Source organism: Rhinatrema bivittatum, chromosome 8, assembly GCF_901001135.1.
Source record: "Rhinatrema bivittatum chromosome 8, aRhiBiv1.1, whole genome shotgun sequence".
In the NCBI taxonomy this organism is placed as follows: domain Eukaryota; kingdom Metazoa; phylum Chordata; class Amphibia; order Gymnophiona; family Rhinatrematidae; genus Rhinatrema; species Rhinatrema bivittatum.
Window position 1 is genome coordinate 271,238,069 of NC_042622.1, and position 25,556 is coordinate 271,263,624.

The window sequence follows — 25,556 nt, forward strand, 5'->3', positions numbered from 1 at the left end:
GCTATTTCCGCAGTACTTTTCCTCTTCAACATAGTGCACATAATTTTGAAAATGCAAAACTACACGATTTATTGCCTCTAAGCCCGCCTGCAGGTAAAACCATGCACATTTTTTTATTTCCTTTTATCTGTGGAAAGGGTGGGCAATTTTCAGTCAGTTTACCCAGGTAAATGGCTTTTGAAATTTGCCTTTTATTTATTTATTTATTTATTTATTTATTTATTTAAGAGATTTATAGTCCATTAATCTACAAAACTAAACAGATAAATAAAAACATGCATAATGTAAACACTTATAAAACAAAATACAGACGATAAAATTGTGACAATGCACACTTCGAGAAAGCTCAACATGTCCAGCTGATTACATCATGCCAGACTTTAAACCCTAGCCTAAAAAGAAATAATGATGCCTAACATTTTTACCAAAGACCTGCGCAGTGCCTTCAGTATTTTTTCTTAAGAACATAAGAAATTGCCATACTGGGTCAGACCAAGGGTCCATCAAGCCCAGCATCCTGTTTCCAACAGTGGCCAATCCAGGCCATAAGAACCTGGCAAGTACCCAAAAACTAAGTCTATCCCATGTTACCATTGCTAATGGCAGTGGCTATTCTCTAAGTGAACTTAATAGCAGGTAATGGACTTCTCCTCCAAGAACTTATCCAATCCTTTTTTAAACACAGCTATACTAACTGCACTAACCACATCCTCTGGCAACAAATTCCAGAGTTTAATTGTGCGTTGAGTAAAAAAGAACTTTCTCCAATTAGTTTTAAATGTGCCCCATGCTAACTTCATGGAGTGCCCCCTAGTCTTTCTACTATCCGAAAGAGTAAATAACCGATTCTCATCTACCCGTTCTAGACCTCTCATGATTTTAAACATCTCTATCATATCCCCCCTCAGCCGTCTCTTCTCCAAGCTGAAAAGTCCTAACCTCTTTAATCTTTCCTCATAGGGGATATCATTTTGGTAGCCTTTCTCTGTACCTTCTCTATTGCAATTATATCTTTTTTGAGATGCGGCAACCAGAATTGTACACAGTATTCAAGATGCTGTCTCACCATGGAGCGATACAGAGGCATTATGACATTTTCCGTTTTATTCACCATTCCCTTCCTAATAATTCCCAAAATTCTGTTTGCTTTTTTGACTGCCGCAGCACACTGAGCCGACGATTTCAATGTGTTATCCACTATGACACCTAGATCTCTTTCTTGGGTTGTAGCACCTAATATGGAACCTAACATTGTGTAACTATAGCATGGGTTATTTTTCCCTATATGCATCACCTTGCACTTAGGGCAATAATATAGATTAGACACCGAAATAGTCCAAATGTAACCTTTTATTTGAGTGGAGACATATATTGGGCACCTGTGTGAATATATGTCTCCACTCAAATAAAAGGTTACATTTGGACTATTTCGGTGTCTAATCTATATTATTGCCCAAACGGCATTCTTAGACAACCTACCCTCCTGCTTCATCAGTCCATCACCTTGCACTTATCCACATTAAATTTCATCTGCCATTTGGATGCCCAATTTTCCAGTCTCTCTTCCTGCAATTTATCACAATCTGCTTGTGATTTAACTACTCTGAACAATTTTGTGTCATCTGCAAATTTGATTATCTCACTCGTATTTCTTTTCAGATCATTTATAAATATATCAAAAAGTAATTGTCCCAATACAGATCCCTGAGGCACTCCACTGACCACTCCCTTCCACTGAGAAAATTGTCCATTTAATCCTACTCTCTGTTTCCTGTCTTTTAGCCAGTTTTCAATCCATGAAAGGACCGGCTCACCATTTTCCCCTCCTACAGGCAGCACAGCAGCTAATCGATCTGGAATGGAAGGCACCAGAGGCCTCATTTAAAGGGGGTCGGGCCTTGGCAGGCATGTACCCTCTGGATCCGGCATCCAAGGAGCTGTTGGCGTGCCCCAGGGTAGACGCCATAGTTAACGCAATAGTGAAGCACACCACCATTCCGGTTGAGGGGGGAGCGGCCCTCAAGGATTCGCATGATCGACGCATGGACACCATTCTGAAACAAGCCGTTGAGGTAGCAGCATGTCCCTACGAATCGCGACCTGCTGCACCGTGGTGACGCGCTCCTGTTTGTCACAGGCGAGAAACAACACCCAGGGAGCAGACATGGAATCAGCTCTCGCATTTCTCACTGATGCAGCCTCCGACCTCGTTCGTAAGGCAGCCAAGGGAGTCTCCTCTTAAGTGGCAGCCAGGAGGCAGCTTTGGCTACATCATTGGGCGGCCGACTCGTCCTCCAAGACACGACTCACAAGAATGCCCTTTAAGGGTTCCTTACTGTTCGGCAGCGATCTCGAGAGCTGGGCTACTAAATGGGGTGCCTCCCCATTACCCCGTCTACCAGAAGACAGGGCGAGGAGAAGCCAGCGTTCTTTTTCTAGACCATCTAGAGGTACAAATTTGCAGCGCTTCAACCCTTACAGGACTCGCTATCGAGCACCTCGTTCCCAGGCCAGGAACAAGTCCTTTCTGACTAAGCATAACAAGAAGAGAACCGGCTCGGGTTCCGGCCCTGGCCGCAACCCACAATGGCAAACAGCCGACCCATCCGGGGGTAGCAGCCATAGGGGGCAGGCTAACCCTCTTCTACCGCAGGTGGGTCGAGATCACTTCGGACCAGTGGGTCCTTGCCATCATCCGAGAAGGATATTACCTGGATTTCTTTCGGCTTCCGCCGAACAAGTTTGTGGAATCTCCTTGTTCACCGCGCAAGGAAGCGGCACTAGAAGTGACCTTACAGAGGCTCCTGGCCCTAAATGCCATAATCCCAGTACCTGCGGGAGAGGTAACTTCTGGGCATTATTCCATTTATTTCATAGTACCCAAGAAGGAGGGCACTTTCAGGCCCGTCCTGGACCTCAAGTCAGTCAACCGACACCTACGGGTCCCCAGCTTTCGCATGGAAACTCTGCGGTCGGTCAAGAATTCGGTACAGCTAGGGGAGTTTCTCACTTCCCTAGATCTGTCGGAGGCCTACCTGCATATCCCAATCCATCGGGATCACCAGCGCTATTTACGCTTCAAAGTCCTGAATCAGCACTTCCAGTTCCGAGCTTTGCCCTTCGGGTTAGCCACCGCGCCGCGGATCTTTACCAAGGTAATAGTAGTCGTGGCGGCGGCACTCAGGAAGGAAGGAATTCTCGTCCATCCCTACCTGGACGATTGGCTGATCAGGGCAAAGTCACCGGAGGAGAGCCACCGGGCAACCAACAGAGTTATAGCTCTTCTGGAGAGCCTCGGATGGGTAGTCAACTTAAACAAGAGCTCCCTACAGCCGTCCCAGTCACTGGAATACCTAGGGGTCCAATTCGACACCCAAGAAGACAAGGTCAGCCTGACCTCCAAGAGAAAATCAAAACTCCAGAGTCATCTGCAGGCTCTGCTGAACGCCAGCCGGCCCACAGCTCGAGATTACCTTCAGGTCCTCGGCCTCATGGCATCCACTCTGGAAGTGGTGCCCTGGGCGCGGGCTCATATGAGACCATTGCAACGCGCCCTTCTATCTCGATGGAGCCCACGATCACAGAACTACACCGTACGCCTACCTCTACCGGCCAGAGTGCGGTATCGGCTACGGTGGTGGTTGCAGCCCGGCCACATGAGCCGGGGGTCAAGAATGTCCTCCCCGACCTGGATCCTGCTCACCACAGATGCCAGCCTGAACGGATGGGGAGCACACTGCGAGGAACTCACCGCCCAAGGGCGGTGGACCAGAGAAGAGTCGAGGTGGAACATCAACCGACTAGAGGCACGGGCAGTCAGGCTAGCGTGTCTGCGATTTGCCCACAGACTTCGCGACAGAGCGGTCAGAGTGATGTCAGACAATGCCACCATGGTGGCATACATCAATCGTCAGGGCGGAACCAGAAGCCAACAAGTGTCCCTAGAAATAACTCCCCTGATGATTTGGGCAGAAGCAAATCTCCAGGACATCTCCGCCATCCACATTGCCGGGAAGGACAACACGACGGCAGACTTCCTCAGCAGAGAAAGCCTAACTCAGGAGGAATGGCAGCTGTCACCCACAGCCTTTCAGATAATTGTGGATCAATGGGGGACGCCCGCCATGGACCTCTTAACGGACAGGTCCAACGCTCAAGTACCCAGATATTTCAGCCGCAGGCGGGATCCTCAGGCTCAGGGGATCGATGCCCTGGTACAGCCATGGCCTCAGGGGATGCTGTTATACGCCTTTCCTCCATGGCCCCTGCTGGGCGCCATTGTACACAGGATTCAGCGACACAGAGGCCTAGTTCTTCTAGTGGCCCTGGACTGGCCAAGAAGACCCTGGTACGCAGACATGAGAAGACTACTGGCAGGGAACCCTCAACCTCTGCCTCCCTACAGGGACCTGCTGCGGCAAGGTCCCATCCTCCACGAGGATCCGGCTCAATTCTCTCTTACGGTCTGGCCATTGAGAGGGCTCGACTGAAGAAAAGGGGATACTCGGAGCCGGTTATAGATACACTCCTCCGAGCATGCAAATTCTCCACATCCCTAACATATATCAGGATTTGGAGAGTCTTTGAAGCCTGGTGCGACTCTCATGGCACCAATTCCCATGCTGCCAAGATTCCGATCATTTTGGACTTCCTACAAGATGGACTTCAGAAGGGTCTGTCCCTCAGCTCCATCAAGGTTCAGGTAGCAGCGCTGTCTTGCTACGGTCCCCGGAGTGACGGCAACAGCATTGCCAAACACCCAGACGTCTCACGTTTCCTGAAAGAAGTCAAACACATTCGCCCACCCCTTAAGTGGCCAGTGCCCTTGTGGAATCTCAACCTCGTATTGGAATTTTTGGCAGGATCAGCCTTCAGGCCCCTTCGAGGCCTGTCCCTCCGTTTGTTAACCTTGAAGATGGTGTTCTTGCTGGCTGTGTGTTCAGCACGCCGCATCTCAGAGCTACAAGCACTATCCTGTCGTGATCCATTTCTCAGAATCACTCCAGAGGCTATCCATCTTCGCACAGTGCCATCCTTTTTACCCAAGGTGGTCTCACACTTTCACCTCAACCAAACCATATCCTTGCCTACCACGGAAGGTTTGAAGAAGTCGGAGGAAGGTCGAATGCTACGCCATCTCGACATCGGCAGACTGCTGTCCAGATATCTGGAAATGTCAGAAGCAGTACGAAAGACGGGCCACTTGTTCATCCTGCACAGCGGAAAGAAGCTAGGGGAAGCGGCCTCACGGCCAACCATCGCCCGCTGGATTAAAGAAGTTATCAAGGCAGCCTACATAGAGGCGGGAAAACCACCGCCTCTACAGGTCAAAGCTCATTCTACCAGAGCACAATCGGCCTCTTGGGCAGAAGCTAAGCTGCTGTCGCCTGCAGAGATATGTAAAGCGGCGACGTGGTCCTCCCTCCATACCTTCTCCAGATTCTACCATCTGGACGTCCAGGCCAGGGAGGACACAGCATTTGCGAGGGCAATCCTAAACGGTCCTCGGGCAGCCTCCCGTCCAGTCCGGGAGTAGCTTTTGTACATCCCATTTGTTTTGAGTCCATCTGCTACACGCTAGGAAATGTTGAGATTACTTACCTGATAATCTCCTTTTCCTTAGTGTATGCAGATGGACTCAGCATCCCGCCCGGCTGCCGGTATACATGGGAATTCACCGAACTCACGGTAAGCCATGTTTTCTTATAATAGGCCATCCACCCTGCCGGGTGTCGACGCCTTCCGGTTGTGATCACTGGCGGTCTCCAGCTACTATCAATTGGTCAGGGTAATCCTGTTCATTTAAAGGATCAGTCAGCTACAGCTTTTGCAAGGAAGATTACTGAATTGCTACACTTCCTGTGTGGGTATATGTACCCGTGCTGACGTCAGATCCGTCTCCAACTGCTAGCACGAGCACACTATACCCATTTGTTTTGAGTCTATCTGCATACACTAAGGAAAAGGAGATTATCAGGTAAGTAATCTCAACATTTCTGGGCACCCTCCGACTTAATATCATGGCGATATTAAGTCGGAGGTCCCAAAGGGTAAAAAAAGAAAAAAAAATTGGAAGTCGGACCGCGGCTGTCGGGTCGCGGACGCTCAATTTTGCCAGTGTCCGGTTTCCGAGCCTGTAGCTGTCAGCGGGCTCGAGAACCAACGCCGGCAAAATTGAGCGTCGGCTGTCAAACCCGCTGATAGCCGCCGGTCCGGGCCAAAAGGAGGCGCTAGGGACGCGCTATGTCCCTAGCGCCTCCTTTTGCTCATTTCTACCGCCGGACCTAATTTAAATACTGCATCGCGTGCACAAGCGAGTGGCCTGTGTGCCCGCTCTCCCGCGGACTTTACTGAATCGGCCTGAATGTGAGTTAGCTGGATAACATATAGCTTGCTAAGTCACACGGAATATTCAGCAGCATGGCTGCTGAATATACTCAAATCACTCGCTAGCCAGATAGATGTTATCCAGCTGACTATAGACCTGCTATTAAACAGTTCTAACTTATTTGGCTATCATAACCAGTTAAGTTTGAATACTGCCACTTATCCTGATGTGGGTGCTCATAGGCTCTTAGTCCAGTGAAACACTTTTTAACATGTCACATATGAAGTCTTTATTCCTGTACTCCTGGGTTTTTTATGTTTGATCATAAGCAGTTTGTAATTACTAGCAACATTATATTCTCAGCCTTGCACTTGGTTTTTCCTAGACAAAAGTCTCCATATGTTAGATAAAAGATGCTGAAATGCAAGTCTTTAGAACATTTTGAACTGATAGGAGGTTAGTTTACATTCCATCTAAGATTACAGAGGCATATCTATAACTAGAACAAGGACAAGGCCAATAGACATTCCATCTAGGATTACAGAAAATATTCTTAGAACAAACACAAGGTTGCTAATGCTGGCAAAGTCCAAGAAAACATTTACATGCAAGACGAGAATTAAATTACCGTGTGGCCATTCAGATGATTTGTTTATAATAGAAAGCCAATCATAGACATTTTGACAATTATGTCACCTACTTTAGGGGTTGGAATTGTACAACTGAAATTCTATATAATGCTGTGTTATCATATGAGATGGAGTTTATGCTAGTGTCTTGCGTGGCACTGTCTCTCCATAAGGTACCTTATTACTTAGTGTCTAAGATTTATATTATATTATAGCAGTTAATAAAACCTTTTTCTCCATAGCTTTAAGCATTCTTGTTTTCAATGAACCACAACAATCCAGCTATGATAGCTGCATAAGTAGCTCCTCCCTGGAATGTCCATATCCTGCCCATCACTAATCTAGCTATTTCGCCAGATAAGTAGTTATCCAGCTAAATGGTGTCTGCTGAACAGGATAATCAGCTGCTGCCATTTAGCCAGATAAGTCCCTACTTATCTGGTTAAGTAGTGCTGAATATTGACCTCAGTGTTAGGCTGATCACATCTCTCAGTTTCTGTTTCTGTTACTGTTTCACCACTGTCTTGTAGAAAGCGACCGTCCTATCTGTGGGAATCAAATTGTGGAACAAGGGGAGGAATGTGATGTGGGTCCCAGTGACTCTGACCCTTGCTGTTATGGTGCCAGTGCTTCAGATGAACTACGGTGTAGATTACAGCCAGGAAAACACTGCAGGTATGCCCTGAAATTCCTATCTCATTTTTAGATCTGATTAACAATTTCAAGACTATCACAAGCCTTTATTCGTCTTAAAACTGAAGAGAAAACTGCCTGTCTTAGCTACAGCAGTGGCTCAAAATGATCTGGATAATGCATTGATTGGCCAAGAGCCTAGCAACATAGGTACTGCGAATGGTGCAAGCTCCAAGCAGTGCTGCAAGTTACTGTCTTTGATCTTCATTTGAAGGCTATGGGAAATATAAATAATTAACAGGAAAATTTGGCTTTTTAAAAATCGCCCACCCCTTATGCGGCTAAAAGTAAATGCAGTGTGCCACAGTGCACGCACTCTTAGGACCAAACAATGGGCACCTTTTTCAGAATATGAACATTGTTATGCATGGGAAAACTTCTCCTCACCCCACCCATAGAAAAAGCAGGCGTAGATTTCTACGTGTATGCTTTCCATTGGCAATTTTCAAAGTGAAATCTAAATTATTTTTTTTTTTTATAAGTCTCTATTCCAAAATTATGCCTATGGGTAAAGTACCAATGCAGGTAATTTTGGAAATTCATATAATAGTTTAATTTGACTGGGAAAGCCAATGTTTCCTCTCATTTCTGCTCCCTATCACCTCATCTTTCTCCTTCCTTTTATTATGTTTATGTTTGCTGGCTCCTATCACCCCTAACCTTTAGCTTCTCTTCCTTAGCCTCTACCATTCCTGTTCCATCTCTCACTCTGTCTCCAATGATCTACACTCCTTTCTGACTCCTATGACCCCTTTCATGACTCCTATCAAAATCCCATCATGACTCTGTGTACCTTGAAGCTGATTTTCAGACTGAAAATGGACTAAATTTAGACAGGTACATTAGTAGTCACATGCTTTGCACATGCTACTTGTGCAGCTGAGGTTCAGAGAGAGTTGGTGGGCATAGAATTGAAAATTCAGTTCTATATGTGTACTTTTCTCCCCCAACCCAAACACGTCCCCCAAGAAACACCTCCTTTTACAGTAGCTATGTAGAGCTTCATTGTGAAATAGATGCTGTGTAGGGATGTGCATTCGTTTTCAACGAATGTGCAATCCGCAACACATAAGTCCCTATTCGTTGTATTCGTGGGTTCGCGAAACGCATCGCAATCCCCCACGAATAAAACATATCATATTAGTTTCATTCTTTTGGTTCGAGGTGATTTCTTAGCAGCTGTTTGAAATAGGAGAAGGCCATTCCATAGCAAAAACCAGCCCTTTGCTGTGAGTCATAAGTGACCTCACAGCCCTGTCATAGAGTGGGTCAGACAGGTTGCATTCTCATCTCCTTGCCAACCTATCAGAGGTAAGCATTTTTCTAATGCAGCCAATCGCTGCTCTCACTCAGTGCTCTGTGATGCTGTTCCTGGTGACGCTATACTATTTATACCTTAAGCACACGGCATGTCACGCATTTTCTTTGCGGGGGTAGTCCGGGGAGGTGGTTGTACTGTTCCCTGTACATACCCGGATCAGTCCAGACACCTGGGTTATGTTCCCGCTTCAGCAGATGGAGACAGAGCAAGATTTTGATTGGCTCAGCCCTGCATATATATAGCAGCGTGCCAGCCTCAGCCTCTCAGTCTTTCTCTGTCTCCAGCAGATGGTGCAGTTGCTAAGCCTCAGTCTCTGTGCTTTGGTGTTTGTGGTAGTGTTAGTTTTTTAGTTAGGTTCTTTCTCTGGAGCAGGAGTCCAGTACCTGGGACAGCACCGGCAAGTATTAAAAAAAACCCAAAAAACTTTTATTTTTTACTCAGCGCGCCAACTCTCCGCTGCTCGTTTTTTAAGTTATTTCGCCTCGTTTTTCAATTTTATTCCTTGCAGGTGTACGGCAGGGGGGAGTCCGATGCAGTGGGGGTTCGCTTGTCACGCGTGCGGTTCAGCGCGCGCGTGTCTCGCAACAGGGTTTGTGCGAGTTGTGTACCGGGTGGTGAAGGGCCGTCCGGGGCTGGTCGGGAGGCCGGTCTCGGGCGCCGCGTTCGCCACCGCGCGAGGGTAACCTTACCTCAGCGTCTACAGAGCCGTTCCCGCTTAGCGCGGGAATGGCAGCCATTTTGGAAACTTTTCAGGAGGCAACGCGGGCAGCCCTGGGGGAGGCTCCGGTGCCTTCCGCGCTTTCTCCTCAACCACGGCTGTCTCGGGGGGACCCTCTGGAGGGGACTGCCTCTCCTCTATCTGAAGATAGCCCTGAGGAGGCTTCCTGCTCGTCGGCCTCCACTTTTTCCTCGGATTTGGTACTGTTGCTTCAAAAGGTTTTGAAACACAAAGTTCTGAGGAAAAAGTCATCTAGAAAACAGAAGTCTAGGAAGAGACGTCCTAGGGATGAGTCCAGGAAGGGCTCCAACCCACCAAAGGATAAGAGACGTCTCAGGTCAGTTCCTCAGGACTCGGACACAGAGTCCACCTCTCAAGATGAGATGGATCTGCCCTTTGAGCCCCGAGGGGGTTCTGGTGGGGCGGAAGGAGACGTGTCAGCAAAAGCTGGTACCACTAAAGGTTCCACAGCGGTAGAAGGGGACAACCCTAAGGTCATTCGCCTCTTTAAAAAAGAAGAGCTGTCCCCACTTATTCCAGCCATTTTTTAGGAACTCGGCTTGGAGGTGCCTCCCCTGGAGTCCCGTCCGGGAACCAAGATGGACCCGGTTTTGTTGGGCCTCAGTGGTCCATCAGTTGCGTTCCCATTTCATTATTCGGCGACGGATATTTTGTTCCGGGAATGGGATACCCCGGAGCTCGGGCTGAAGGTCAGTAAGGCCATGGATAAATTATATCCATTACAAGAGGAAGCCCTGGAGATTCTCCGCCTCCCTAGAGTGGATTCGGCTGTGTCGGCCGTGGCGAAGAGATTGACCATTCCAGTTACAGGAGCTACCGCCCTCAAGGACTTACAGGATAGAAAACTTCAACTTCAACTTCAGAAGGTGTTTGAAGTCTCAGCTGTGGGGGTCCGAGCAGCTATATGCAGTTATTTTGCCTTGAGGGCGGGCCTGCGCTGGGCGCAACAGCTTCTAGCTAATGAAGGACTTTCAGAAGCAGAAGCGACTCAAGCGGATTGCCTGGAGGCGGTAATCGCTTACAGTGCTGATGCCTTGTATGATCTTCTACGCACGTCTGCAAGATCTATGGTTTCAGTGGTTTCAGCGCGTCGTCTTTTATGGCTTCGGAATTGGGCGGCAGATGGTTCATCAAAGGCTCACCTTGGTTCCCTCCCCTTCAAAGGGAAGTTATTGTTTGGCAAGCAGTTGGATGATCTCATGCAGTCTTTAGGGGAAAACAGGGCTTTTCGTTTACCGGAGGATAGACCTCGGACTAGGAGTTCCTATTCCAATAAGCACCGGTTTCGGGGGAATAGAAAGTCTAGACCAGTGAGATCGTCTGGTACGTCCTACCATTCAAACTCGGCACGGCAGTCGTCTTGGACGCAGTCCTTTCGTGGCAGACGTTTTGGGAGGCAGACTGGAGCCCCAGCGAGAACGGGGGCTAAGGCTTTACAATGAGAATTGTGTGGCCCGTTCCTCAGGACAGATTCCTCGCCTGGTCCCAATCGTGGGAGCCAGGCTATCGCTTTTTGTCGAGGAATGGGCCAAGATAATGTCGGACCAGTGGGTCCTCACTGTGATAAGTCAAGGTTACGCTTTAGATTTTGTACAGATTCCCTTAGACAAGTTTTTCGTTTCCCCTTGCGAATATCGAGAAAAGTGCGAGGCGGTGCAGGACATTCTGTGGTGCATCAGTTCGTCCCGGTGAATTTCTGGCCTCCTTGGATCTTACGGAAGCCTATCTGCACATAGGAATTCAGCAATCTTATCAGAGGTTTCTCAGATTCTGCATCCTGGGCAAGCAATATCAATTCCGAGCTCTTCCGTTCAGTCTTGCCACCGCGCTGTGCACGTTCACCAAAGTGATGGTGGTAGTGGCGGCACAACTCAGAAGAGAAGGGTTTCTGGTGCATCCCTATTTGGACGATTGGTTGATCCGGGCAAAGTCGGAGTTGCTGTGTCAGAAGGCGGTCGCCAGGGTTCTACAGCTCTTGCTCTCTCTAGGGTGGTTGGTCAATTTTTCCAAGAGTCACTTGACCCCTACTCAGTCCTTGGAATTTCTGGGGGTGCTATTCGATACGAAGCAGGGAAAAATGCTCCTCACCCAGGAGAGGATTGTCAAGCTGCAGACTCAGGTACGCCGCATCTTGTCCTTATCAATGCCTCGGGTGCGGGATTACCTGCAGGTCTTGGGATCCATGGCGTCCACGATATCTTTGGTACCCTGGGCTTTTGCACATCTACGACCGTTGCAGTCAGCATTACTGTCCCGCTGGAAGCCTGTGTCGGAGCAATTCCATCTACCGCTTCCACTTACGGACCAGGCAAGGGCCAGTCTTCCTTGGTGGCTCGTGTCAGATCACTTGACATCTGGAGTGTGTCTAGTGATGCCCGAGTGGATGGTGGTCACCACGGATGCCAGTCTTTCTGGCTGGGGAGCGGTCTGTCTTGGACATTCGGTGCAGGGCACGTGGTCCCGGGCTCAGTCTCAGTGGTCCATAAATCGCTTAGAGACCAGGGCAGTAGCCTTGGCGCTTCACGCCTTTCTTCCATTGATTCAGGGGAAGGCGGTCAGAGTGTTGTCGGACAATGCTACTACAGTAGCGTACATCAGTCGCCAGGGCGGGACTCGGAGTCAGCTGGTGGCGATGGAAGAACGACCCTTGATCTGCTGGGCAGAAAAGAATCTCAGCAGCATTGCGGCGTCTCACATCGCTGGGGTAGACAATGTTCAGGCAGACTTCCTCAGTCGACATCACCTAGATCCCGGGGAATGGGAGTTAGCGGAGGAAGCTTTCCAACTCATCTGCAGCAGGTGGGGCACGCCTCACATGGATCTGATGGCCACTTTTCAGAATACAAAGGCTCCGCGCTTTTACAGCCGTCGGAGAGAAAGAGGGGGCGAAGGCGTGGATGCGTTGGTTCTGCCATGGCCCACAGACGTCCTACTGTACGTGTTCCCTCTGTGGCCTCTGATCGGCAAGGTACTTCGACGTGTAGAACTGCATCCCACGAACGTGATCCTGATAGCACCAGAATGGCCTCGGCGGCTGTGGTTTGCGGATCTCCTGCTGTTGGTGGTCGAACCGCCCATTCGTTTTCGGGACTTCCTGGCTCTGCTCCGTCAGGGTCTCGTTTGTTTGGAGGCGGTGGATCACTTTTGTCTCATGGCATGGCTTTTGAGAGGCGACACTTGATGGCCAAAGGATATTCGGATGCGGTTATAGCCACGCTGTTACGGTCTAGGAAGCAGTCTATGTCCTTGGCCTATGTGCGGGTCTGGTCAGTGTTTGAAGACTGGTTGTATTCGTTGTATCACGGTCTGGATCCTATGACAGCTGCGGTTTCTCATATCCTAGCTTTCCTTCAAGCGGGTCTATCGAAAGGACTCTCTTGTAGTACTCTTCGTGTGCAGGTGGCAGCACTCGGTTGTCTTAGAGGAAAGGTTCAAGGAGTGTCTTTGGCTCTACATCCTGATATTGCACGTTTTCTTCGAGGGGCTAAGCATTTACGTCCTCCCATACGCCACCCTTGTCCGCCCTGGAACCTCAATTGGGTGCTTTCGGCTTTGTGTTTATCGCCCTTTGAACCTCTTAAACGGGCCACGCTAAAGGATCTTACGTTTAAAGTGGTTTTCCTTATCGCGATCACTTCAGCTCGGCGAGTTTTGGAATTGCAAGCTTTGTCCTGTCGGGAGCCGCTCTTGCGTATTTCGGATTCCGGGGTCTCTCTACGTACAGTCCCTTCCTTCTTACCTAAGATAGTCTCGTCTTTTCACTTGAATCAATCGGTGGAGCTTCCCTCTTTTCCAGAAGGGGAGCGGTTGGATCCTAGGGCGCGAGATTTACGTAAACTGGATGTTCGCAGGGCCTTACTGCGGTATCTTGAGGTTACGAATCCCTTTCGCATTTCTGACCATTTGTTTGTTTTGTATTCTGGTCGCAAGAGGGGAAGTGCGGCCTCCAAGACTACGATCGCTCGGTGGCTCAAGGAAGCCATTGGCACCGCATACTTACTACGTGGAAAACCAACTCCTGTGGGTATTCGGGCTCATTCGACGCGGTCTCAGGCCACCTCTTGGACGGAATCCTCACAAGTGTCCCCTCAGGAAATTTGTCGGGCGGCTACTTGGAAATCCTTGCATACTTTTGCGAGGCATTATGGTTTGGATGTTCAGGCTACAGCTTTGGGTGCTTTTGGCGAGGGAGTTCTTCGAGCGGGACTCTCTGGGCCCCACCCTAAGTAAGTTAGCTCTGGTACATCCCAGGTGTCTGGACTGATCTGGGTACGTACAGGGAAAAGAAAATTAGTTTCTTACCTGATAATTTTCGTTCCTGTAGTACCACGGATCAGTCCAGGGACCCGCCCTTGGTTTGTTCTGTCTGTTTGTCTGCGTATATCTTTTGAAGTAACGGAGAGTCCGCTCGTGGTTTTTTATGTTCCATTGTTTACTCCTTTGGGTCTGGGAGTCTTGTTCCAGTTGGGGGTTTGAACTTGGCCGTGGTTCTTTTTTTTGTAGGGCCAATTTAGTTAGATAGTCTGTTTTGTTTGCTCATTCTGCTTTGACATTACGTAAGACTGAGAGGCTGAGGCTGGCACGCTGCTATATATATGCAGGGCTGAGCCAATCAAAATCTTGCTCTGTCTCCATCTGCTGAAGCGGGAGCATAACCCAGGTGTCTGGACTGATCCGTGGTACTACAGGAACGAAAATTATCAGGTAAGAAACTAATTTTCCTTTAGCTAGTCTGAGTGTCTCAAATCTGTATTTCTGACACTCTTTCTGCTTGCTGTGTTCCCCCTTCATTTTGCTGTAGGATGTTGATGCCACTTGTCTTGCTACTTTGCCTGTCGTGCTGCCTTCGAGGGTTCAAGCAACTGTTATCAGTGCTCTCTTTTGAAGCTGTGGTGTGTTTTTGACACTCTCGCTGCTGCTTTGCACATCTGTTAAAGCACTCTTGCCACTCCTGGTACCCTTTGCCCCTTTACAGTGCCTTAGGCTATTCATGCCACTTTGGTGCCACTTTGCCACAGTCTAAGTACCTTGGAGCTCTTTTCTCATTCTGATGATTGCTCCCCAGAAGTTTCATCAGAATTGATAAGAAAACCCCAATTCTGCAGCCAAAAATAGGCTGCAAATACTTCCCCCATTGACTTTAATGGGAAAACGGACAATGAATAAAACTAATCAATGAATTGGTTTCTCCCCCTATGAAACCAATGCAACGAATTTGGGTCCCGGCGAAACAAAAACTGAATCGGAACAAATTTTTTCCTTCTGCACATCCCTAATAGGGAGTCACCTTTCGTTGTAATTTTAGTAGCTCCAGTTTGGCCAAGAAGACTATAGTATGCATATCTAGTAAAGTTATAGGTCAATTTTCTGATACACTTTCTCAAGGGTTAAGGATGCATAATTCAGAGTTCAGTTCTCATGGAGAATCTGGTTCCATTTTATTTTGGAGCCTAGCTCTTTAGAGTTCATGGTTATGCAAAAAAGGATATTACTCCTATGTAGTTTAAACTTTATTGAAACCCACAAAAACTGCTGGCTTTTGTTTGTATCTGACATCTATTTGAGGCATACTGCAAGGAATGGTCTGTCTTACCTTGGTGTTCCAGAGAGGACTGGATAAAGGTCTGGCTTTCAATTATCTAAAGGATAATTTCATGCTACAGAGCTAAAATCAGGGGGTTTCCATTGCTGCCCATCCGAATGTACAGTATATCATTTCCTCTGGGGGTTAAGCATGTGTGACCCCTTTCAGATCTTAATCTGATCCTCAGAGTTATAGTAGGTCTGTGTTTTTTAACCCAGTTACACTAATTGCAGTAACCACATCCTCTGGCAATGAGTTCCAGAGCTTAACTATGCGCTGAGTGAAAAGAATTCTCTTCGATTTGTTCTAAATGATGACCATCAAGGACTGAATAGTTTAAACATAACCACCCAGAACCCTCAAAGAAACCTACGTTCAAACAACACAGGATACTTAAGCATCTCCCCCATCAAAGATGCACATCTAACAACTACAAGAGAGAGAGCTTTTTCTATCGCCTCCCCTAAACTCTGGAACACCCTTCCTAAAGCACTAAGAACCCAGCACAACCTGAAAACTTTCAAAAAGGACCTAAAAACTTTTATGTTCCGCAAATTCTTCACTGACTCTCAGACCTCGGATCTTCCCAATTCTCAACTGAACTTGCATCTATAAACCTCTTATTACCTGCTCTCCACCCTGGACCCCCTCTCCCTCCCTTCCAACCTAGTAATGTTTTCTGAACTTGAAACATTTTCATATCTACTATTATTAACATTGGTTCACTGTTGCACAACTGCGAAGAATAATATGTACTGTTCACTTGGTTTTTACTGTTGCCTAACTACTAAGTTATACATAATCTGTAAACTGTTAACTACTAAGTTATACATAATGGGCCGGATTTTATAAAGTTGCGCGAGCGCGTACTTTTGTTCGCACACCAGGCGTGAACAAAAGTACGCTGGATTTTATAAGATACGCGCGTAGCCGCATATATCATATAAAATCCGGGGTCGGCGCACGCGAGGGGGTGCGCATTTGTGCAACTTGCGTGCCTCCGAGGCCGCTCCGAAATTGCGTAAATCTGCACGCGCCAGCGGGCTGCTGGCGCGCCATCACCTGACCCGGGGGCTGGTCCGGAGGCCTCGACCACGCCCCCGGGCCGACGCCACGCCCCCGGTCCCGCCCCGAACTGCCCCCTGACCCCCCAGACACGCCCCTGACACGCCCCCTCCCCCGCCCCTTTTACGAAGCCCCGGGACTTACGCGCATCCCGGGGCTTGCGCGCGCCGAGCCTATGCAAAATAGGCTCGGCGCGCACAGGGGGGGTTTGGGGTAGGTTTTAGGGGGGTACGCGCGTATCCCTGTGAAAATCTACCCCAATCTGTAAACCGTTATGATGGCTCTACCGAATGACGGTATATAAAACTCAGTAAATAAATAAATGAGCTACTTGCTAACTTAATGGAGTGCCCCCTAGTCCTTCTATTATCTGAGAGAGTAACTAACCAATTTACATTAACTTGTTCATGTCCTTTCATTATTCTGTAGATTTCTATCATATTTCCCCTCAGTCATCTCTTCCCCAAACTGAACAACCCTAACTTCTTTAGCCTTTCCATACAGGGCAGCCATTCCAAGCACCTTTATCATTTTGGTTGCCCTTCTCTGCACTTTCTCCAGTGGAGCTATATCCTTTTTGAGATGCGGTGACCAGAATTGTACACAGTATTCAAGGTGCGGTCTCACCATGGAGCGATACAGAGGCATTATGACATCCTCTGTTTTATTTTATTTATTTATTTATTTATTTTTTAAATAAATAAATAAATGTTTAAGTTTTCTCAGTTGATTTTCTTACTGTTTTATGTAAAACGCAATTGCGGATTTTGTTCTATGTACACCGACGTGATATCTCTGATGAGCGGCGGTATATAAAAACCAATAAATAAATAAATAAATAAATAAATAAGTCTACCCGGCTAAGTTTAGAATTGCTCTATGGAGCATCTAAGCTTACATGTATACTTATGCAGCTAAGTCTGAATATCAGTAGTTAGCCGTATAATATATGCGGCTAACTCGCTCTGCCCCCCGATTCGCCCAATACACACTTACTTTTTGTGTGTGTAATTTTTAACCATATAAGGGACTAATACTTATAAAGGACTTATACGGCTGAGTGGCAGCTGCCGAACATAGGCTCATTTTCAACAACCGCTACTTATCCAACTAAATATCGCTGAATGCACTTTCAATATCAGCCACGTATAGGCAGCTTCTTCGCCGCGCTTCCCCCACCAACGCCGGGAGACCTGGTCGCTGAAGGGGACACCGAGGAGCGAGGATATCCCCCTCTGACCGAATTATCACTGAGTCCTGGCTCACCGGTTAGACTGCCGCCGCCGGACCGCCGAGAAGATCGAAGGCAGTCGGAGGCTGCCCCCCCCCCCCTCCGAGGAGAACAACGGAGGGGTAGGGCTGGAGCCGCATGTGATGACAACAGGGAGACTTGCCGATCTGGAGCAGGGCAGACCGGTCCCGCGAGAAGGATGGAGGATGTGGATTCGGAGCCAACTTCAGGAGGAGGCCTGTCGAGATCGAGCAAAGGCGCCGGTGAAGTAGTAAGTGGGGGAAGGGAAGCTGAGCCTCAGGAAGCCGAACATTCTGTGATAATGGCTGCCCCAGGGGAAATAACTTTGTCTATGATCTGGAATGCGCTTAAATCTTTAGAGACTGCTATTACAGCTTTATCAAGCGATGTGCAAAGTATAAAAGTACAGACTGAACAGAATGTTATGGAATTAGCTATTCAAAAAGAAAAAATGGAAAAAGTAGAAGAACGGATGGATGCGGCAGAGAAAATTCAGGCAAATTTGGTTAAAAGTGATACAGAAGCTAGTAAGAGATTGGAAAGAATTGAAAATAATTTGAGAGCTCACAATCTCAGGTTTATCAATTTTCCTGTTTTTAGAAATATTGCTCCTTTAGATATTTTCAAATTGTATGTCTCTCATGTCTTAAAAATTCCTGAAGAAATTAGACCGGTTGATAAAAAAGCTTATTATCTTTTTCCTTCTAATCCTACTCAAAGTAATCAGGAAGAAATATCTTTGCCTGATTTAACAACATTACTGAACTCGTCGCAAGAAATGGTGGTCACCCAAAGGAGGCCACTATTAGTTTCCTTTGCATTCTTGATGGACAAAAACAATGTCTTTAAGCAGTATTTCAGAAATAACCAAACGTTATTCTTCGGTCAAAAGATTTGGTGCTATCCGGATCTAATTAAACAGACACAACAGCGGAGAAAATTATTTCTTAATATGAGAGTGGAAGTTCTCCAGAAGGGGGGAACTTATAAGCTCCAATTTCCATGCAAATGTCATATAAAACTTGGGGAACACAGATATATATATTTGGAACCTGTTCATTTAAGAGACTTTCTGGACTCTCAAACCAACCCCCAGTAAGGCTTACTATTTTTGGTGAATTCGTAAAGAAAGGTGGAGGATTTCAGGGCGCTTTCTGTTTATCTGCTTGTATTAATTTCAAATTGAATGCTCCTTGTTTCTGCTCTCCCGTTTTTCTTTTATTAAGATTGAGTACAAATAAGACTATTGCTTTATTGAAAAATTAGTATTTGTTAAATATAATTTCCATTATATTTGTACTTGAGATATTTCTGTCAAGTATTTACTTGTTTATATTCTTAAAATGCAATAAATAAAAAAAAAAAAAAAAAATGGATTCCATATTGACCAAAATTTCTCTTCTCATCTGTTAACATAGATTTTTTTTTCCAAGGGAATAGTGTTCTTGATTGCTTTCTTTTTTTTTTTTTTTTTATTTACAATTTTTCAAATTATAACATTTACATCCAATGATATAATCATGAATACAGAATCCAAAAAGTAATTATCATTGTATACATGTCTTTTCAAGAAAATTTATCTGATCTAGCCCACATCTAGGGGAGAAGGAGATATAAAGACTAAGTGCATTTCTGTCAATCTTTTTTGTTTTTCATCCAACTTTCTAATCCCACTGATTAAATTTCAACTTTTATCCCCAATAAAACGTTGCAATTGTAAAGGATCAAAAAAGACAAACTTATTAGTTTGATACGTAATTTGACATTTACATGGGAATTTCAAGAAAAAGGTTGCCCCTATATCTAATACAGCCTGCTTTAATAATAGAAACTGTTTCCTCCTTGCTTGTGTTACCCGAGAAACATCGGGGAAGATCTGAATCTTCTGCCCACAGAAATTTAAGTTTTTATTCTGAAAATATTTGTTAAAAAACAAATCTTTATCTTTTTTTAAAGAAAAAGTCACAAGCAAGGTGGCACGAGTTTCAATATTATCTAAAGAATCCTCAAGGAAGGTTGATACACCAGGACTCTCTAGTGTATCCACACCTCCTTCAGGTACTTGATTGATTCTCCTTAGAGGTAAATAATACAATTTAGATATGATAGGTACATTCTGAGAATCATAGGAAAGGATTTCCAATATATACTTCCTAAATAATTCAACCTCTGACATTAGTCTGGACTTTGGAAAATTCAATAATCGCAAGTTACAAGATCTCATGTCGTTTTCCATTATTTCCATTCTGGTATGAAGTGCCAAGTTATCTTTTATGAAAGTTGCATTAGTCGCTTGAATGTTCTTAACTATTGGATTTAAACTCACCAGGGATAATTCAGTTTTTTCAGTTCTGATGTCTAGATCCTCAAGCTTTTTCCTTGTTTCTTCCGAAAAAACATGTACTCTAGACATCGCCCCTGTAAACTTTTTATCCAAATTCGACATCAGTCTCCACAAATCTAACAATGAAACACTCTCTGGTTCCACAACTTTTTCTTCCACTACTACTTCAAATTCCAAGGCCCTTGGACAAGGGACAGTGGCATTCCTCACCATGTTCTCAGTTCTAGAATCAATTATATCTTGAATAACAACAGGCTCAGTAGGGTATTCTGATGGATGTTGTGAGGACTTGGGGGTAGAAGTGGTACCTATATTTGTAGCCCCTTCTATTATTCCCCCTTCAGTGGACTCACCCACCCTAATAATGTGCGAGTCCATTGGTCCTACTCGTTTTGACACTGGAGATGTAGGAGAAGAGGTATAATTTTTTGACTTACGTTTCCTTCCCATGCTATTTTCTCCTCCAGGGGTGCGCCCCTTTGGCGCGCGGCTTCGGCTGCGCGCCGACGGCTGCGCGCCGTGGGACGCCGCTCTTTATCGGGCCTCGGGGTGCCTCCCGGTGATGTCACTTCCGGGTTCCGCCCCCAGCCCGAATCTCTCCTCCACCAGGCAGAAACAGCAAAATTAAAGAAATCTTTTTCAGCGCAAGGTAGGCAAAGGGAGGGCTACCTCCAGCACCAAGTCCCGCTCTCTCCACTCCCGACTTTAGTGCCGTGGGACGCCGCTCTTTATCGGGCCTCGGGGTGCCTCCTGGTGATGTCACTTCCGGGTTCCGCCCCCAGCCCGAATCTCTCCTCCACCAGGCAGAAACAGCAAAATTAAAGAAATCTTTTTCAGCGCAAGGTAGGCAAAGGGAGGGCTACCTCCAGCACCAAGTCCCGCTCTCTCCACTCCCGACTTTAGTGCCGTGGGACGCCGCTCTTTATCGGGCCTCGGGGTGCCTCCCGGTGATGTCACTTCCGGGTTCCGCCCCCAGCCCGAATCTCTCCTCCACCAGGCAGAAACAGCAAAATTAAAGAAATCTTTTTCAGCGCAAGGTAGGCAAAGGGAGGGCTACCTCCAGCACCAAGTCCTGCTCTTTCCACTCCCCCCCCCCGCTCTCTCCACTCCCCCCCGCTCTCTCCACTCCCCTTCTTGATTGCTTTCTAAGTCTAAGGACATATATTCTGGGACAAACACATCTTATTTTAAGTTTTGAAAAAAAAAAAAAAAAAAGCCAGTTTGTTATTCAGAGAATGATATCGTTTGAAAGTGTTGGTTATAAATACCAAGTCAGGTTGATACTCAGGCCTCTCTAATTTATTGACTGCAGTTTGTTAAAGCTGTAGTTTTCTGGCTGAGAATGATATATGTTTAAGGAAGAGATACCATTTTTTTTAAACTAGCTGCTTCTTTCAAACAAGAGTTTAGTAAAATAAATTAAACATTAATATAAGAAATATCATGCGCGTAAGGTGGCATATATGTTGGAATTTATTCTGAGTTAAAAAAACATTCATTACCTAAAAGAACTTGTTTTATTTTTCCCAGTTTTCACCTTGCTATCTGCTGTAGTGGTTGTTACTAGGGAGCTCAAATCCCCTGCAGCTAGAGCCGAAAGCCAAGCATCCCTAGAGATTAATCTCAGCCTTTAGTACATTTTCTTAAGACTAAAACAGAGCACTCCTGCATCACACGTTCATCTATCTCAATGTATTCCATATTGTGTTTTGTACCTGTACTCGGCAAATTTTACTGTATATTTTATTTATGTTTTATGTTGCTTTTGTTGGAAGAAAGCAGGACAGAAATAGAAAAAGAAAATAAGAATAGAAATCTCCTTCTTTTGAGAGTATCTACAATATGTGCCCCACCTCCAACAACCTCATTGAATAGGAGATCCCAATCCTTCAGCACATTTTGCTACTCCCAAGGCATGGGGCCAGTTCTAAGTGTTATGATTCTGGCTGCTGTGCTGCCTCCTCACCACCAGAGCTCCTCCAGGAGTACTCTCCCCTGGCTGGCCCAGCCTTCCTTGCCTGCCTATCCTATGCCCAGCCTCCAGTAGATAACCCTACCTGGCCCATATCTCTGTTCTTCAGCATCGAGTTCCTTTGGACTCCCTGCTCTAGCCATCAGTTGTCTGGCTTATGTGCCTACAGGCATCCTGATTCCTTGCTTGTTTTGCTCTGTGGCCTATGGACCTACTGATTCCTTGCTTGCCTTGTTCTGTAGTCTCTGGGCCTTCTGATTCCCTGCTTGCCTTACTCTGTGGCCTCTGGTCCATCTGGCTTCCTCCCTGCCTTGTGGCCTATCCTAGTGTTTTTGTCCCCTTTCTCATCCTGTGCCTTCTTGGTTCCTTCTTGAAGTTAGTGCTATCACTCTGTCTGCTTGCCCTGCTTTCCCTTGGGGCTTCTCTTGCCTTGCTGCCTTCGGGCATTCTGTGTTTCATGTTCAATGTAGCCCTGTCCTGGTTTGTCCTGTCTTGTCAGTCTGTCTTCCTTGTTCCGGTTCTCCTCCTCCAGTTTCACGCTTACCTGCAGTCTCTTCCTATGTTCTGGTTCCAGCGATACCTGCACCCAGTTCCAGTGCTCTAGCTCCACGCTTACCCGCACCCACTTCCATGCATACCCACACTCTGTTCCAGTGTTCCTGAAGTTCACCCTTACCTCCATGCACCTCGCTCTAGAGACTCAGCTCAGCTTGCACCTTGCTCCAGAGACTCTACCCAGCCTCACCAGACAACTTGCACTTACTCCAGTCCTTCTGTCCTGCACCACTCCTGAAGGTGGTGTTCACCACACCTGGCTACTGCCCAAAACCCTAACACTAAGTGACACTAAAGCAAGTATCTTTTTTCAATAGTGAGCCAAAGGCAGGTTTGGGATTTGGACACAAAACCTCCACCCATCACACCACAATCATGGATGCACTTATAGCCTGTAAACTAATACTCTACATCCAAGGAAATGCTGGTAAAACAGCTTTTGGATTACAGAGCAGAGTAGTTAAATCACAAGCAGATTGTGATAAATTGCAGGAAGACCTTGTGAGACTGGAAAATTGGGCATCGAAATGGCAGTTGAAATTTAATGTGGATAAGTGCAAGGTGATGCTTATAGGGAAAAATAACCCATGCTATAGTTACACAATGTTAGGTTCCATATTAAGTGCTACTACCCAAGAAAGAGATCTAGGCATCATAGTGGATAACACATTGAAATCATCGGTTCAGTGTGCTGCAGCAGTCAAAAAAGCAAACAGAATGTTAGGAATTATTAGAAAGGGAATGATGAATAAAACGGAAAATGTCATAATGCCTCTGTATCACTCCATGATGAGACCGCACCTTGAATACTGTGTACAATTCTGGTCACTGCATCTCAAAAAAGATATAATTGCGATGGAGAAGGTACAGAGAAGGACTACCAAAATGATAAGGGGAATGGAACAACTCCCCTATGAGGAAAGACTAAAGAGGTTAGGACATTTCAGCTTGGAGAAGAGACGGCTGAGGGGGGATATGATAGAGGTGTTTAAAATCATGAGAGGTCTAGAACGGGTAGATGTGAATCGGTTATTTACTCTTTCGGATAATAGAAAGACTAGGGGGCACTCCATGAAGTTAGCATGTGGCACATTTAAAACTAATCGGAGAAAGTTCTTTTTTACTCAACGCACAATTAAACTCTGGAATTTGTTGCCAGAGGATGTGGTTAGTGCAGTTAGTGTAGCTTTGTTTAAAAAAGGATTGGATAAGTTCTTGGAGGAGAAGTCCATTACCTGCTATTAAGTTCACTTAGAGAATAGCCACTGCCATTAGCAATGGTTACATGGAATAGACTTAGTTTTTGGGTACTTGCCAGGTTCTTGTGGCCTGGATTGGCCACTGTTGGAAACAGGATGCTGGGCTTGATGGCCCTTGGTCTGACCCAGCATGGCATGTTCTTATGTTCTTATGTCTGCATGTTATGGGTTGGTCCTGCATTAATTGCCAACATTTTAGTCCCAGCCAGGGATTGTGTTGCAACCACCAATGTGATTACAAACCACAAGGAACACAATGTCAGGAGGAGTCTGAGTGCAAATTTGAGAGCCACTGTTCAGGAGAATCAGCCATATGCTCTGAGCCTGCGCCAAAAGATAACTACACACTCTGTAACACTGGAACAAGGATATGCTTGAATGGGGTAAGTGCTAAATACAGCCGCGTGTGCTCTATTCAGACTGGATGGTCATGTGAGTACCGCAGTTTAGTAAATTCCATGTTTCCATTGTGAATGCGCTTTGCCATGGTCAGAAAAGTACATACTTTCCAGGCCGCAGCAATGCATGATCGTGGCCTGGGGCTGTGATCTTTAAAGGTACACTAGCAACAAATTAAGCTTTCCCCAATCCCTCCCTGACATAAATCAGTCATCTAACCCCCCCCCCCCCCCACACACACACACACACACAATCCTCTCCATCCCAACATTACCTGTGGAGAGCCCCAGCTAACCCCTAACAAAGGCGGGGTCAATATCCACATCCCCTGGCTCCAAACCCCCCTATCTCCAGAGACCCCCTTTACCCCAGGGCAGCCTGAGAGTCTTCTGGCCAGGAATGTTGCGCAATCGCTCCTCCTTCATTGGCACCAAAATTCAAAATGGCGTCCACTGAACTGTGGCTCCCCTTTGCAGGGGTCTTTTTCACGGGATTTTGGAGGAAACACGGCTTGGAGCCTGGGAGCAGGGCTATACTGCCCTGCCTGGAAGATATCCTGGGGGGGGTGGCCAAAGAGGTATAATTTTTGGAGACCTGATTTTGTGCTGGGGAGGGAGCCTTCATTCGGAGTTAGTGCAGGGGAGAGGGAGATGCCCAGGACATCAGCAGGTGCGTTTACTTTCCCTGAGTGCATCAGCAGGCCGTCTCCACCTCTTGAGTGGTAGTTTTATCTTTCCCTGCCTTTAACTGCCTTTAACTGCAACAATGTTACTGTAAATATTCATTAAGTTATTATTATTAAGTTATTAAGTTATTAAGTAATTATCCCTTTACAAATCTTTACGCCCCACCGTTCCTTTTTTTCTCTCTCCCAGTTATCTTACCCCTGTTTTTTTGTAACTGCTTCCCCTTGCACAAGTTTAGTTCTACTGTTCTATGCACCCCTTGTTTCTATGTAAACCAGCATGATGTGACCTGGTCATGAATGCCGGTATATAAAAAACCTAAATAAAAAAATAAATAAATAAAATAACATGGATTACGAGGTTTACTGTAACTATTTAAAAATGTATTAATATTCCGCTTTTTCAGGTACCAAGAGCAAATTACATTCAGGTACTGTAGGTGTTTCTCTGTCCCCAGAGGGCTCACAGTCTAAAAGGGTCATTTACTAAGCACAGACACAGAATGGGGAAAAAAATCTTTAGTAAATAATAGTCCCCAACGTTTGTACCTGAGACAATGGCCGGTGAAGTGACTTGCCCAAGGTCACAAGGAGCAGCAGCTAGATTTGAACGCTGATTGTCACGGTTCACAGCCTACTGCTCTAACCACTAGTTTACTCCTCCATTCCACTTTGCTGCTGAAAATTACCCTGCAAGATCCCTAGTTCTAGTAGCTGTATTAATCCTAGAG

The 25,556-nt window shown here is 46.3% G+C and overlaps 1 protein-coding gene across 1 annotated transcript in view; it reads left to right on the forward strand.

The window, feature by feature from the left end:
• The window catches only part of LOC115097644 (disintegrin and metalloproteinase domain-containing protein 10-like), a 204,191-nt gene that overhangs the window by 105,136 nt on the left and 73,499 nt on the right, over window positions 1-25,556 (forward strand). The window contains exons 12-13 of the mRNA XM_029613575.1: window positions 7,488-7,632; window positions 23,941-24,124. Of these exons, the coding sequence (XP_029469435.1) occupies window positions 7,488-7,632; window positions 23,941-24,124 (329 nt within the window). The remainder of the gene's footprint in view (window positions 1-7,487; window positions 7,633-23,940; window positions 24,125-25,556) is intronic.